General features: G+C 32.9%; 1 protein-coding gene across 2 annotated transcripts in view; it reads left to right on the top strand.

Moving 5' to 3' along the window:
• The window catches only part of LOC6047155 (zinc finger protein OZF), a 32,253-nt gene extending 22,708 nt beyond the window's left edge, over positions 1-9,545 (top strand). For both annotated transcript variants that reach the window (XM_038255395.1, XM_038255394.1), the window contains exons 3-5: positions 1,783-2,166; positions 8,026-8,307; positions 8,374-9,545. In XM_038255395.1, the coding sequence (XP_038111323.1) occupies positions 1,783-2,166; positions 8,026-8,307; positions 8,374-8,697 (990 nt within the window). In that variant the 3' untranslated portion in view covers positions 8,698-9,545. The remainder of the gene's footprint in view (positions 1-1,782; positions 2,167-8,025; positions 8,308-8,373) is intronic.
• Positions 9,546-16,260: the final 6,715 nt, after the last annotated feature.

The raw sequence follows: 16,260 nt of genomic DNA, 5'->3' as shown, positions 1-16,260 counted from the left end.
TGCAAAATGTTTATTTTGTCGAAAACTATTTTTTGTCAATACAGTACTTGTTCGGTAACTGGGTGTAGTTTAACTGATTATCAACAAATTAAATATTATTTTAAAATTTTCATGAAAAAATGAAATTGTACGTCATATTTAAAAGATATTTAAAGGGTATGGGCATGGATTTTGTTTTGAGTTGCTTTAATTTTAACAACTGAGCTGATGAATTGGAAAACCCTTTTTTTGTATTGAAATATTGATACCATGGCTTGTAATTTCAATTTAGATATTCTTTTGTGTTCTCTGGAATTTACAATGTTCAGTTTTTTTTTGAAAACTAGTGATTTGAAAACAACTGTTCTGAAACCACGGCCTGTTAGTTTTACTTTTTATATTTTTAAAATTTATGTTTGACCTCTTCTTTTACTTCGTTTTAATACACTTTGAAAAATATTTGAAAGGACTCTAAATCCAAAAAAAGTTAAAGCTTAAGAATTAACAAAACGGTTCAAACTGTCAATATACTTATCCGCCCTTTTCTGTCGTTGAAAAAAAAAAATGATCCTATTATCACTTTCCTAAATAAATTATCATTATTACGCTGCAGAAAAAAAAATTTCAACGGCATTCTATATTTAGAAAATTGCCTTTATACTTGTCAACCGGTGTCACCAGGACTTTCCCATGCAAGAAAATTGCAAACATCAAGCTCTTTTTACGATCAAAAGAACAAAAAACCTCGATAATTGAAAAATAATTGCAGGCGATAATTACTGGGCGCAAAACGGTTTCTAATTTGAATAATTAACATCCAGGTATCGAAGTTCAAATTAACTCCCGCTCGCTAGTGTTGTTGTTAAATAATTCTCGAGGGTTGCAATTCCTCCCAACTTCAAATCAAACTCCCTTTTTCGTCCCGGTAGCTCCCGATTCCGGCGCGCCCATTTGTGAGTGGCACCCGCTCGCAGGCAAAATATGTTGGAAATTATTCGCCTGTTTTTGACACTCGCCCGCGTCCGTCCACCCCCCTCTAACGTTCAAATACAAATTTTCAATCTGTGCCACCCTCACACCGTGCTCCAAAAAGGGGAGGGGGTGGCTTCGGTCTGTGCTGGGCTAGGAGGTTAGCCCGAGTTTAGGTTTGCATGTGTGCATTTTTGTGATAAATAATAAATTTTGTGTTTTTTAAACACATAAAAAAAACTATTAATGTGTTGACAAGGTTGTAGACTTTTTAGAACTAACTATTTTCATGTGTAGTTTAAAAAAAATCGTCATAAATGGCATTTAATCCTTCATGAACTTTCGCTCTCAATCAGTTCAGCCCAGCATCGCCGGAGCCCGTTTCGATCCACTGAACTTTGCAAGAGTTTGTATATTTTTTTCCTTTCCCAATACTCGGTACCGTTCCAAAGGATGTTGCGGGAGGGAGGAGGTTGTAATCAAAAACACGATAAATTGATTACTTACACAAATATTGCTTTTTGTGCCGTACATTTTTTTCCCCGGCGTCGTCGTTGCTGTTGTTGTTGGGTTTTTCCATCGAACATTTTTCCTTTTCCTCCGTTCCCGCCGTATGAATAGCAAATAGAGCTTATTCCTTTCATGTTTTTTTTCGTCGTCGTCGTTGACAAGAACCGGATAATTGGAACACGCCGATGTCGTCGTCGTTACGGCGCGATTGACATTTTCTCTGATGTCGGCGCCGCGTTCACGTGTTCCCTTTAAACAAAAAAAAAATATAAGAATCTTTTCCAGGCATCTTTTTCAACCAAAGTTCCTCCTTCCCCGTTTCAGTTAACCCAGCACCTGGCCACCCACAACGGCATCCGGAAGCACAAGTGCCCGCACTGTCCGTCGGCATTTTCCTGCGCGGCGAACCTCAAAATGCACCTCAAGAGTCACCTGGACATTCGAGATTACACGTGCCACATCTGTGGCAAGGGATTCTACCGGCCGGATGCGCTCAAAAAGCATCTCCTCTGTTATCACGCGAACTTGAAGGCGTTCCACTGTAACATTTGCAACAAGATGTTCAAGGGTCATCTGCCGCAGCACATGCGAACGCACAAGATGATTCGGCCGCACGGGTGTGCGGTGTGTGGGGCGGTGTTTTCGCAGCGATCGCAGCTCGTGGTGCACCAGAGGATCCATACCGGGGAGCGGCCGTATCGGTGTCAGGTGAGTTGGAACGGTGTTTAAACTTAAAAGAAATTACCGTCATCTGGGGCGAATCGGGACTAAAGTTTGAATAGGGATAGAAGTGTTTAGAGCACTTACAGGTTTTAAATTTGGAAATGGGTGTACACTAGGGTGCCCAGAATATAGGACTTTTTCTCAAAACCTCGCTCCACAAGCTGAATATTGTTCCTTGACCTATTTTAGGACTCTGGGCCAAATATGAGCAAAATCGGTCAACATTTCCCCATTGATACTCGAAGGTGAATGGAAAATTATTTTTTTACGGTTTGGTATGCACGGTGCGCTACTTTCATTCAAATATTTCCAAAAGTGAGATTCTTATTGTGAATTTAATGCTCTACAACTTTGTAGAACATACCAAAGCTGTAAAACTTAACCCTGAGAAGTTATCAGCGATTTAAAAAAGTCATTTTTGTACGAAAAACATTTTTTTCAAGAACTTTAGGCTCGGGTTTTTGCATTTGCACAGATGTTTAAAATAACCCAAAAACCCGTTTTTTGCATGTGGAGCAGGGGTTCATTTTTTCTGGGCACCCTAGTGTACACATTTTGTTGGTCTGAGTCTGTTCTATCCGAAACCAACCAGAAAAATAAAAATATTGTGCTCTCACATGGTTAAAACTGCTATCCCAATTCGCCCCAGTTGACGGTACACTATATGTTTTTATTTTATTTATATTTTATTTTTATGTTTTCAAAGGGTATTTAACCTGCATTGTATTAATTCACTTAATAAAAGGATGAAAATTGGTGCATTTTGATTTGATCAAACATGAACATGAAAGCCGCTAGGCTTACTAGGTAAAGTTGACTGCAAAGATGATTCGTTTAAGTGGATTGATCTTTAGAAATCCTTTTATGTTAATTTTTTCAAACAATAATTTTCAGTTTTTTTACTTCTTCCATTCTTCTACCCTGGTTGAGAAAAACATCATTTACAAAATTTAACATTCATCTGAATCGATCAGCACTTTGATCATGAATTACAGCTTTTACAAAGTGGTTTTGACTGTTCCAATGTAACAAATAGCTCAAATAAAAGTGAACAAGCACCTTTCCATTGTTGATGTATGTAAAAATGTTGTGCAATAGTTATGAGAATTTGTCGAACGGCTTAGAGTGATTAAAATGGGTATATCCATAGTACCGTAAAACGGGGTGACTTTGATAGCCAATGAAGAATACGATTAAAATACGTAAGGAATGGTTTAGAAACATACTGACCGTGGTAGAGAAGTGTACAAAGTACCTCAAGAAGAACTTTTCATAAAATTTTGACAAGTTTAAAAAGTTTGTTAACTATAGTTAAGAAAATGTTGATGAAAGTCATTATTTTAAACTTCTCAAAGTGTCATGATTTTCGCAATGAACATGATTTTTAATCGGAAAACGGAATGCATTTTCGGATTCTTTGGACAATTTTCCACTAAGAGAAGGTTAAAAAAGTTTGTAAATAATAAATAATAGGTGTTTTTGAAACACAATTAAAAATAATCTCCAAATTTATAGGCAATTTCAGTTGAACAAATTTCGTGTAAAATTTTAAAACTTGTGATTCGTGCTTTGATTTCAGTATAAAATGCAATATAAATCGATAATTTTATAAACAAAACTAGTTTTAACAAATTTCATGCAAAATTCCGACTTTTTAACAAGTTTACCTAAAATTTATATGTATTTTATTAAAAAAGCATATCAACTCAGTTAACTAAATATAAACATTGATTTTTTTTTTCTTAAAAACTATATCAGCTACTTTAGTGATGGTACATTTAGCGTACAAATAAAGTTTGAACATCTTAAATATGATTTTAACAAGAAAAACTATGACTATCAAAGTCACCCCGGAATTAAAACTAAGAATTTTTAACGTAACTATTTTTCTAAACATTATTGAAAAAACTTTTTTTCCGAAATAGTGCATGGACTTTGTGTAGTCTACCCCAGTACATGTTTTAAAAATAATAATCTTGAGAAAAACCTTACCTGTTGGAAAATATTCTAAAAACAAATTGAAATCCTATCAAAGTCACCCCGGTTTACGGTACATCAAATTTCCAATAAGAATCTCACATTTGGGAACATTTGGATGGACTGCAGATAAAACAGTAAAAAAGTTGTGTGTTTCCACGTATTTCACCGATTTCTTTCTCGTACAAACTGCACTTTCGAGTGTCATAGATAAATGTTGACCGATTGTGAAAAAAAGACATATTCTGTGAACCCAGATTAAAAAAAAAGTTGCTGGGTCATAGCTCAAAAGTTGTCTTTTTTGTTCCTCTGAAACATATCAAATTAAAAAATATTCTAAAATAATGTTTTGGTCATTTTGGTCGATTTGGTAATTTTGGTATTTTTTTTAAATTTTGGTAATTTTGGTATTTTTGGTAATTTTGGTAATTTTGTTCATTTTGGTCGATTTGTTCATTTTGATCATTTTGGTCATTTTGGTCATTGTGGTAATTTTGGTCATTTTGGTGTTTTTCGTTAATTTTGGTTGATTTGTTAATTTTGGTCAATTTGGTCATTTTGGCCATTTTGGTCATTTTGGCCATTTTAATAATTTTGGTCGATTTGTCCATTTTGGTCATTCTGGTCATTTTGGTCATTTTGGTAATTTTGGTCATTTTGTCTATTTTGGCCATTTTGGTGATTTTAGTCATTTGACCATTTTGACCATTTTGATCATTTTGTTCATTTTGGTCATTTTGGTCATTTTGGTCATTTTGGTCATTTTGGTCATTTTGGTCATTTTGGTCATTTTGGTCATTTTGGTCATTTTGGTCATTTTGGTCATTTTGGTAATTTTGGTCATATTGGTCATTTTGGTCATTTTGGTCATTTAGGTCATTTTGCCCATTTTGATCATTTTGATAATTTTGATAATTTTGATAATTTTGATCATTTTGATAATTTTGATAATTTTGATAATTTTGATAATTTTGATAATTTTGATAATTTTGATAATTTTGATAATTTTGATAATTTTGATAATTTTGATAATTTTGATAATTTTGATAATTTTGATAATTTTGATAATTTTGATAATTTTGATAATTTTGATAATTTTGATAATTTTGATAATTTTGATAATTTTGATAATTTTGATAATTTTGATAATTTTGATAATTTTGATAATTTTGATAATTTTGATAATTTTGATAATTTTGATAATTTTGATAATTTTGATAATTTTGATAATTTTGATAATTTTGATAATTTTGATAATTTTGATAATTTTGATAATTTTGATAATTTTGATAATTTTGATAATTTTGATAATTTTGATAATTTTGATAATTTTGATAATTTTGATAATTTTGATAATTTTGATAATTTTGATAATTTTGATAATTTTGATAATTTTGATAATTTTGATAATTTTGATAATTTTGATAATTTTGATAATTTTGATAATTTTGATAATTTTGATAATTTTGATAATTTTGATAATTTTGATAATTTTGATAATTTTGATAATTTTGATAATTTTGATAATTTTGATAATTTTGATAATTTTGATAATTTTGATAATTTTGATAATTTTGATAATTTTGATAATTTTGATAATTTTGATAATTTTGATAATTTTGATAATTTTGATAATTTTGATAATTTTGATAATTTTGATAATTTTGATAATTTTGATAATTTTGATAATTTTGATAATTTTGATAATTTTGATAATTTTGATAATTTTGATAATTTTGATAATTTTGATAATTTTGATAATTTTGATAATTTTGATAATTTTGATAATTTTGATAATTTTGATAATTTTGATAATTTTGATAATTTTGATAATTTTGATAATTTTGATAATTTTGATAATTTTGATAATTTTGATAATTTTGATAATTTTGATAATTTTGATAATTTTGATAATTTTGATAATTTTGATAATTTTGATAATTTTGATAATTTTGATAATTTTGATAATTTTGATAATTTTGATAATTTTGATAATTTTGATAATTTTGATAATTTTGATAATTTTGATAATTTTGATAATTTTGATAATTTTGATAATTTTGATAATTTTGATAATTTTGATAATTTTGATAATTTTGATAATTTTGATAATTTTGATAATTTTGATAATTTTGATAATTTTGATAATTTTGATAATTTTGATAATTTTGATAATTTTGATAATTTTGATAATTTTGATAATTTTGATAATTTTGATAATTTTGATAATTTTGATAATTTTGATAATTTTGATAATTTTGATAATTTTGATAATTTTGATAATTTTGATAATTTTGATAATTTTGATAATTTTGATAATTTTGATAATTTTGATAATTTTGATAATTTTGATAATTTTGATAATTTTGATAATTTGGATAATTTTGATAATTTTGATAATTTTGATAATTTTGATAATTTTGATAATTTTGATAATTTTGATAATTTTGATAATTTTGATAATTTTGATAATTTTGATAATTTTGATAATTTTGATAATTTTGATAATTTTGATAATTTTGATCATTTTGATCGTTTTGGTCATTTTGATCGTTTTGTTTTGGTCATTTTGGTCATTTTGGTCATTTTGGTCATTTTGATCATTTTGGTCATTTTGATCATTTTGGTCATATTGGTCATTTTGGTCATTTTGGTCATTTCGGTCATTTTGGTCATTTTGATCATTTTTGTCATTTTGATCATTTTGGTCATTTTGGTCATTTTGACCATTTTGATCATTTTGGTCATATTGGTCATTTTGGTCATTTTGGTTATTTTGGTAATTTTTTGTTATTATGATCATTTTGGGATTTTTAGCTATTTGGGTCATTTTGGACATTTTGGTCGATTTTTTTTATCATTTAATTCATTTTGGTAAATTTGATCAATTTGGTCATTTCATTCATTTTGGTAATTTGGTCATTTTGGTCATTTTTGTTATTTTGTTCATTTTGGTCATTTTGATCATTTTGGTTATTTTGGTAATTTTGGCCATTCTGGCCATTTTGGTGATTTTGGTCATTTTGATCATTTTGGTCATTTTGTCTATTTTGGCCATTTTGGTGATTTTGGTCATTTTGTTCATTTTGGCAATTTTGGTCATTTTGTTTATTTTGGTTATTTTGGTCATTTTGGTCATTTTGGTCAAATTGATTTTAGTCATTTTGGTCATTTTGGACATTTAGATCATTTTGGTAATTTTAGTAATTTTGGTAATTTTGGTAATTTTGGTAATTTTGGTAATTTTGGTAATTTTGGTAATTTTGGTAATTTTGGTGATTTCGGTAATTTTGGTAATTTGGATAAATTTGGTAATTTTGTAGATTTTGACCATTTTGATCATTTTGATCATTTTTATCATTTTGGTCATTTTGGTCATTTTGGTCATTTTGGTCATTTTGTCGTTTTGGTTTTTTCATTCTTTTTGGTTGTTTTGGTCATTGTGGTCATTTTTGTCGTTTTGTTCATTTTAGACATTTTTGTCTTGCATTTTTGTACTTTGCTTTTCTGATTGAATTTGGAGGATGGGATTAGTTCTAAGCAAAACTGTCCTATGTCACATGAAATTTGGTCGATAAAATTTAAACAAAATATAGAAGTTAAGTTTAAACTAAAGAGATTAAGACTCGCAAATATTTTAAATTAAATTTAATTGGGATTCTTATGAAAATTCAATAAATAAATAAATGATTTTTTTATGGTTCGTTGATTCACCGCACTTACTTTAAAAAAAAAAATCTGTTGGAATTATTCGACTCAGAAAGATTGGCTGTGCTAAAAAGTTAGATTATAAATTTCGATAATGTTTTTCAATTAAGCCTATTTGGTAAACCAAACATTTATTAATAATATATTCTGCACTTCCAGGTCTGCTGGCAGGCGTTCGCCCACTCGAGCGTCCTCAAGCTGCACATCCGCAAGCACACGGGCGAAAAGCCGTTCGAGTGTCCGATTTGCAGCGTTGGCTTTTCGCAGCTGCCCCACCTCAAGAAGCACATGCTCTCTATCCACAACCAGGACAAGTCGTACCTCTGCAAGCACTGCAACATCTTCTTCAAGACGAAGCTGGACCACCAGACGCACATGGCGAGCTGCTCGCCGGAAACGCAACAGCCGGCGGCCAGCGTCGAGGAGATTATCGACCGGAATGTGAGACTGAGGAGCTTTTGAGCTTTGAGATAAAACATATTAAATTAAATCTCTCATTGATTTTAGGTCAAGGCCGCCAACAGCGGGGTGGATCCGCCGATGCCCCTGTCCCACATGCGCTTCCTGGTGGCCATCCTGCTGAAGAAGATCTCCACCGACGAGCGGCTCAAGGATCTGGGCTTCGACAAGCGGCTCATCGACAACGTCCTCGTGGATTCGCTCAAGTGCGCTGGCCGCACCGCGTGCGACGACAAAACGCTCGAGCCGGCCAACCGCCTCAAGAAGAACGTCCAGGAGCTGCTCGAGTGGACCGTGCCGCAAAAGTACATGGAAGAGTTCAAGAAGGCCAACCGGAGCACCGAGGAGCTCTTGGAGGATCTGACCAACTAATTTGCTTTTTTTAACATTACTAACACTGTCAATTTTAAAATTTAGTCGTGAATTTGATGCTGAATTAATTGTTGGAGGGTGCGAAGTAGCTAAAATTTCCTCAAATTCCTCATCGACTGAGGATTGTTTTCTATTACGTAGGTCTAGTTACTAATCTGGGTGTGTTTGAACTAACAAGCAACCAACTTTGAACGATTTCATTTAACTTTCCTTTATTTCCCGGTGACGGTTTACTCACATTATTATTTTGTTCGGAGCATTACCAAAGTACCGCCATTTTGTTGCCATAAACCAACGCAGGAAACTTGCCAAAATGTTATTTATGTTTGAATTATGCAAATACAATCAATGAATTTATTTTTATTTTCTCTAAAAAATAGTTGGTACAATGATTTCGACAGATACCAAAAACAAAACAAAAATCGTACAAAAGGCAGCGTTTATCAAAAAAAATCTAGTCAAAGGATTGCCATTTTTTTGCGGTAGAATTAAACGAATTTTATTATTTTATACTAATTTTAATCTCATCCAAAGCCGAGCGACCTAACAGTTGCTCGCATGTACATTGAACCATATAAAAGTAGCTCGAACCAAAAACAAAACAACGCAAAATATCTATCATCAACACAAACCAAAAAAATACGCGAGAGTTGAGATCGTGTGTCGATTTCGTCTCGTGTGCCAGTACTAAATGTAGGTGTTTAGTGTAAGAAATGCGTGAGAAAGTGTAGTTTAATTAACCTCCCTAAATGTCTAAGTGTAACATATAAAGCGTAAAAAACGAAATCGTGTGACGTCGTGGAGCACGTTGGCGCGGACATCTTTGAATAAAAGTAGCAGAAATTGATCTCTTGGTGTGTTTTATTTATCCGAATGTGTTCTTGTTTAAATGTGCTCAATTTATGTTGCACCCAAAGCATATCATTCTAAAATTCAAGCACAATCTTTTCTAGTAACCTCAACGACATTTTTTTAAACATTTTTTTTATTGGCAAACAAACTAAATTTAGATTTATTTATTTTTTAACAAAAGGTATCACAGTATGCTTTATGCAATGTAACAGTCATGCTAAAACCACTCAATTTCATTATATCAATATATTCTTGAAAATAATGTTTTTTAAAGTGTTGCGTCTATTTTTGATGAGTGGTCCCAAAATTTAAAATTGATTGAAAATACATTTATAAACGATATTGAATGTATCCTGTATAGTTTACAGTTTATTGTACATGTTTTTTTTTTTCAAATGAGATTTTGAAATTTTGCCTCATTTATCAAAAATCTCAACAAAAAAATTTGCATTTGCCCTAGGGTTATTAAGCTTTTAAATTTTTTTCAATTTTGGGATTAAAGGATCGGAAAAAGAGAAATTTTAAAAACACGTTGATATTTAGCAAATAGTTTTAAGTTTAAATCACGTGGCGATATTTTTTGCTTAATAAAATTAGTACAGTACTTGTTCGGTAAGTGGGCGTTGTTTAACTGGGCTGCTTTTTAACTGTGTGCTTGATAACTGGGCTGCAGCCCACTTAAAAAGCAGACAAACTTCAAAAACAAACCAAAATTACCGAGGGGTCAAATGATGCAATAATCAAGTGTAATAAATAAACCTTTTTTAAGTATTTGTCAAATTTTAAGTAGCAATTTAAGGAAACTTTCGCTGCCCATAATTGAAAATTCGGCTATTATGCCAAATCAAGTATTCCGAGAAAAACGCGTTTTAGTGTTTGTCACAAAATCTCCGTCAAGGCAATTTCCCATAAGAGTGGCATATTAGCCGTTTGGTTTTTCGCATCGGCAGCCAAGTCTAAGCACTATTTCAGTGAAATTCATGTTCCAGGAGATGCGTTGGAACATCCTCTACCACCTGGTGCTAATATCTCGTTTTTGCCAAAAGTGGATATTAGCCGTTTTTTCAATGGTGGGCAGTTCGGCTCTGACCAGAAATTTAAGTAACTTTTATTTTTATATTTTACTAAGAAAAAAAATCATTGAAGATCCCCTCGACATTTTTCGTTCAGCCCAGTTAGCGAGCAGCATTCGGTAACTGGGCTACGTTCTCTGCCCAGTTACCAAACAAGTACTGTATTGCAATTCGATTTTTTTGTCTACCCCCACTCCTTTGGCCAAAGTACAAAGACTTTTAATAAAATTAGAGCTAGCCTTATAAGTAGGCTTAGTGATTTTTCGCGCTCGAAAATTGTAAATTTCACGGATACCTCAATTTCAAAACACCAAATTTCACGCAAATTTTGCGGAAATGGAAAAATGTTACAATAACTCTGAAAATCTCATGTTTAAATCACAGAAACTACTTTTTATGCTTCATTATATATTATTCTTCAATAAACTAAAAAAATCTTCACTAAACTTGAACGTGACATAAAAAAATCTCTAAATATATATATAAAAAAATCTGGTTTATGAATGGGCTCTATATGTATTTTGAAACAATGTGTAGGGCATGCATATTCTTATTTATTGAACTGCTTATTTAATATTTCACTAATAAAGCAGAAAAAAATCAGAAGAAAGGTTATTTTAAAGATAAAATAGACTCTTCATTTTATTTTGGATTAAACAAAGCTTGATTCTTTTAATTTCTTTTGAAGTTTATATTACAGAAAATGCAGCCAAGGATTGATACCTAAGAGCATGCAATGGTATTGACCTTGTTGCGTGCTCTTCGGTTGACGTCCACGTAAGGAACATCCTGGAAGGAGCGCAACTAACTACATCCGTAGTTCTGTTAGATCATCCGAATTATCTTGATCAGAACAGTATAGCTCTGGTTCCTTGCGAGTGTCATATTTTCTTACCTCCACGTTGGCTTGGTTTTCATGATGACCTAGCTGGTGGCCTGTGGAAACGGATCGTAAACCTTTGACCACCGCGGGTCAGAGTCGAGACGGCTAAAAGAAAGGGGCGCAACAATGTGGGAAAGGGAAGTAATTTGTGATTGTAGACGGTATTGTTTTGATTCGCAGTATGTTGAGTCAACTGCTGTGGATGTACCTGAACGTCGCAGAACGGGGTTTCTCTCCTTTCCATTTCCAGCTACCATCTATCTCCTGTTTTTATTTTGCTCTATTGATTCGTACTTCTTCACTAATTCTTCTGTTTACCATTTTGGTTTTGATTTATTAACTCTTGATTCTCGTATCTCTCAATGCTTGCACTCTTTTTTTTTTCCAAATAATGCTGCTTTAGCAAACTGTGTGTTTTCTTTAAAATAAACCTTCCCTTAATGTACTAGTAATACCAAGTCTATTTATCATTTGCCTATTCTTTGTTGATTTACATCTTTATTTATTTATTTGATTAATTTTTTATCTAGTCCATCATAACAATAATCTAAGCTTGTTTGTTATCTCTATTTATTAACTATTGCCTATTTCTAGATCTACTACATCAAGCTTATACTTTTTTACTTTTTTACATACAATTATGATTCTCTTACTATTGATTCTTTTTAAAGTATATTCTCCATTACTGTCTATTGTTTTCAACCTTCACCCTTTTCTTCTAACAAGTGAGGTTCAAGCCCTTACTCAATTTATAGAATGATTGAAGGATTAACACAAATATTACTATTGTACTTTTGGTAAACTTTTGAATAACATGCTTAGGTTCAAAACATTGTAACAAAACACCGCGACAGAAGAAATAGCAACATATAAACACGACTCAACACTAGGAAAGACTTCAGGAGAAAAACAACACCCAGTAAATAACAATTAGTTTTTGAATTCAAACTAAAAATAAAACAGTTTTTGCTTTAACCCTTTCAGGCCTGAATTTTCAAAAAAATATTTTTTTATTCAGTGATGGGAAAATGATTCTTATGACCATACGAAAATTATAGGCTAGTTTTGGAAATTTTAGTATTTGGGTCATATATGACCCATCAGGCTCGAAAGGGTTAATGAACGTTGATAGGCACACTATAAATGGTTAGGCGTTTATACTTACATCAAACCCTACATAATGTACCACCCCCGGCCGAGTTAAAATGCGTAACCGGAAAAGAAGGTATGCATGCCTGGCACGAACACTCAAAGCGTGTTCTAGCGTGCTGCTCGTACTGACTCAGAGCAAGGGTGAGATGTAGGTGTAAGGGCAGTGCGTGTTCGTCGGGAACCTGGTGCATAAGATCGGTCAAGGCCCGTTCTTACACTGAAAATTGCGAATTGCGAATTGCGAAGTTTATATTACAGAAAATGAAAATATAACTAAATTTAGCCACTTTCAAAAGAAAAAGAAAAATTTGAACAATTCTTCAAATGGTTCATATCAAGCCTTTCAATTGAAAATTTATAAAATTTACTTTAATAGTCTTTATGGTTATTATGTTGTTATTTAAAAAAATATATTTAAGAAAATTGATGAATTTCACGACTTTCTCGCCGTCCACGATATCGTCAAAATTCACTAAGCCAATATTAGTAACTTTACAAGGGTATTCACTCGCTTAATTTAGCAGTAGTTCATAAGATTATTTTTATTCCTTTTTGAGTTTGATAAATTATTGTGAGAAAAATCGTTACAGTTTCCCACAAACATAACATTTTACGGATTTTCGCGGAAAAAGCCAAATTTCGCGGATTTTACGCTGTCCACGAAATCGTGAAATTTCACTAACCCTACTTATAAGTTTGAAAAATGATATCAGCATGAGCATGAGCATGAGCATGAGAGATCACCCATGGTTGCCCCTCCGTTGCTGAACAGAACCATAATATCCTTTCAGCACTACTGATTATAGGCTTCGACGATCTAGTGGTGTTTCCCTTATCAACAGCATGTTTGAATGCGCTGAAAAGATAAAACACCATGATTGCTAAAGCTAGATCAGTTGCGAATAGGTAACAGTCATTGGCCACCAACGGCGCCCGCCATGTCAGTTTGTAGACCTCGATTTTAAGGGACGGGAATGTTAGTTAGCGCAGGTTGCTACTAGGGCAGCTGATTTACTCTGTGCTTACACCCCACGAGCGCCAGGAACCTGAAAACTTGTTAGTAGGATAGGTTGTTTGGTCAGGATTCATCATTGAAGATGATGATGCGACCCAAAATCATAGTGTTTGTTGAAAGATGTTATATATTATTCTCAAGGCAAACAATCGGATGCTGCGGATGAGACATTTCCCGTTTATCGGTTGTTAAATTTTTAAATGAAATGGTCTAGTCTTAGACAGCCGGCTGTGGAAAGATAGAACCAAAATCATTTGTAATTAAAGAATGAAGGATTAAACAATGTAACTTTTAACTTGAGATGATTTTACGAGTTTTAAATGATTGATGTTTAGTGAGGTACTGATTAACGGTGCGAACGACGAGTTTCGATGTGTATCGAGCTGAAATGGTATGATAGGGTGTTGATAGGGTCAAATCAAACTGGCTAGCTGTCATCGGGACAGCCAAAGCCAGCCGCACCTTCACACGCACACACGCAAGCCAAAAAAACGAAAAAACAACACACCGACGGCGGACGCGAAAATTCTACGACCCTACGGAAAGGAATCGCAAATCTGACTGGCTCAACTGACATCGAGACAGCCAAAGCCAGCCGCACCTTCACACGCACACACGCACGCCAAAAAAAACGAAAAACACACCGACGGCGGACGCGAAAATTCTACGACCCTACGGAAAGGAATCGCAAATCTGACTCTTATAAGTTTGAAAAATGATATCAGGAAACAAAAATTTCCATTTCGTTTTTTTTATTTGCTGTATTTCAGCAACCAGAGGTCCAATATTTAATGTCTTTTAGACAATTTTATTGGAAATTTTCTAAACATTTCGATTTTTTTTGCAGTAATGTACAATCATGGACACTGTTGAAACAAACGGAAATTTTTCAGTTAAAATTAAGCTATAAGTGGCTTTATCTTGAAAACGGTGAACTTTAGCAAATAATCAGTAAAGCACTTTTCGATGGCAAATTTGATTTTACATTACAAATTTGAAGCCAAACATTTTTTTTTTGTATGGAGCGTGGACAATACGAAAACCGATTGAAAAACGGCTTTTTTATAACTGGACGTTTTTAAAACTAACCCAAGAATTTTTCTTTAAGTTTCTTCCTTCCTCTGAAATATGGTTTGAATCATTCTTTTCAATTTACGATTTATTAAAATGCAAAATGCGCATTTTTTTTTTCAAGTACTACATACTCCACTTCAACTGAATGCTCCACTAACTGTACGAGGATGCATCAGTCATTTCAAGTTGCATCCTGATAAAATTGTCCCACACTTTTCCTCATATACACTCAGTTTCTGCATATTCCTTACCCTTCACCCTCAGACCCCTCAACATCATCCACATCTAATCATATGCGCGCATTCATTCATACGGCACCACCACTCTCTCTCCCTCAACAACTCATGCGAACACCCAACAACATCATCCAACCGAAGCATATCCTGAAATCATCAGGTACACGAACGATAGCGATATGCTCCAGCTGTATTGTACGTATTTCTCTTAATTGATGATTTTGCCTTTTCTCCCATACCTCATAATTTATATTGTGAATAACCGGAATGAAATAATTTCTATGTAAAATATCGTGTATATGCAATTTTTCATTCCTCCTCCTTTTGCTCCCTTTTTTACCACCCACTCAGTGATTGCGAACGCGATATCAAACTAAACCTCCTCTTTTTTCCAACCCACCCACCCACATACACGCGACAACCTTTTTGCGGATTTTCTTCCATTTCGTTTTTCGCTGTGCAGCTCACTCAGCGCAGGGCGCCCCCCAACCCCAAGTGTCCTTTCTTTCTTTTCCGCCACTTGGCTTTCCGAGAAGATCCGATCCGTTTCACTCCGTTCGGGCTCTCGTCAAACGGTGGCACAGTAGGAACAACAACAGGCACGCAGGCACGATGACGATCCTCAACATGGAGCGTCCATAGAAAAGGCTACTTGAAAATTTAAGATTGTAATTTCCAAAGATAAATTTTGTTAGTATTCATACAATCAAACAAAATTTCAAATTTTGTGCTGATGTAAACCGGGGTTTGACTGAATTGGTTAAGTTTTTGAAACTCTTCAAAAAACAATAAGCCGCAATTTTCGCATTAAGAGTGTGTACATTAAAATATTTACGTCATATTGACGATATATTGCTTTTTATGTTTCTTCTGAAATTGAAAGATATTTTTGAATTCTGTTTCAAAAACATTCAAAACTTCTAATCTAAAACGCTCTTTTAGGAAATTCGATTTTAAAATCGCTTTTTTTAAATAAAATTTTGACAATACAATAAATTCCGTTATCATAGTTGACTAATTTTTAAATTTCTTCCGAAATTGGGAAAATGCTAGTTATAGTGCATTTAATAATTATCATCCAAGCCCACTATGATTGCAAGCCATTAATTTAGCATCAAATCTGTTTCACAGTCAGCCTGTTTTAAAATGAACAATTTGTAAATAATGAATAAAATTAAATCCACGAATTGGGCCAGGACAAAACCTTAAGTTTTTTTTATAGGTCCAATAGATTTTTTTTGTTGCTTTTGAGTGTTTTTGAATACCTCTGACTTGAAG

This window comes from Culex quinquefasciatus, chromosome 2 (assembly GCF_015732765.1).
Source record: "Culex quinquefasciatus strain JHB chromosome 2, VPISU_Cqui_1.0_pri_paternal, whole genome shotgun sequence".
Taxonomy (NCBI): Eukaryota; Metazoa; Arthropoda; class Insecta; order Diptera; family Culicidae; genus Culex; species Culex quinquefasciatus.
This window is presented reverse-complemented; position numbering and strand designations above follow the sequence as displayed.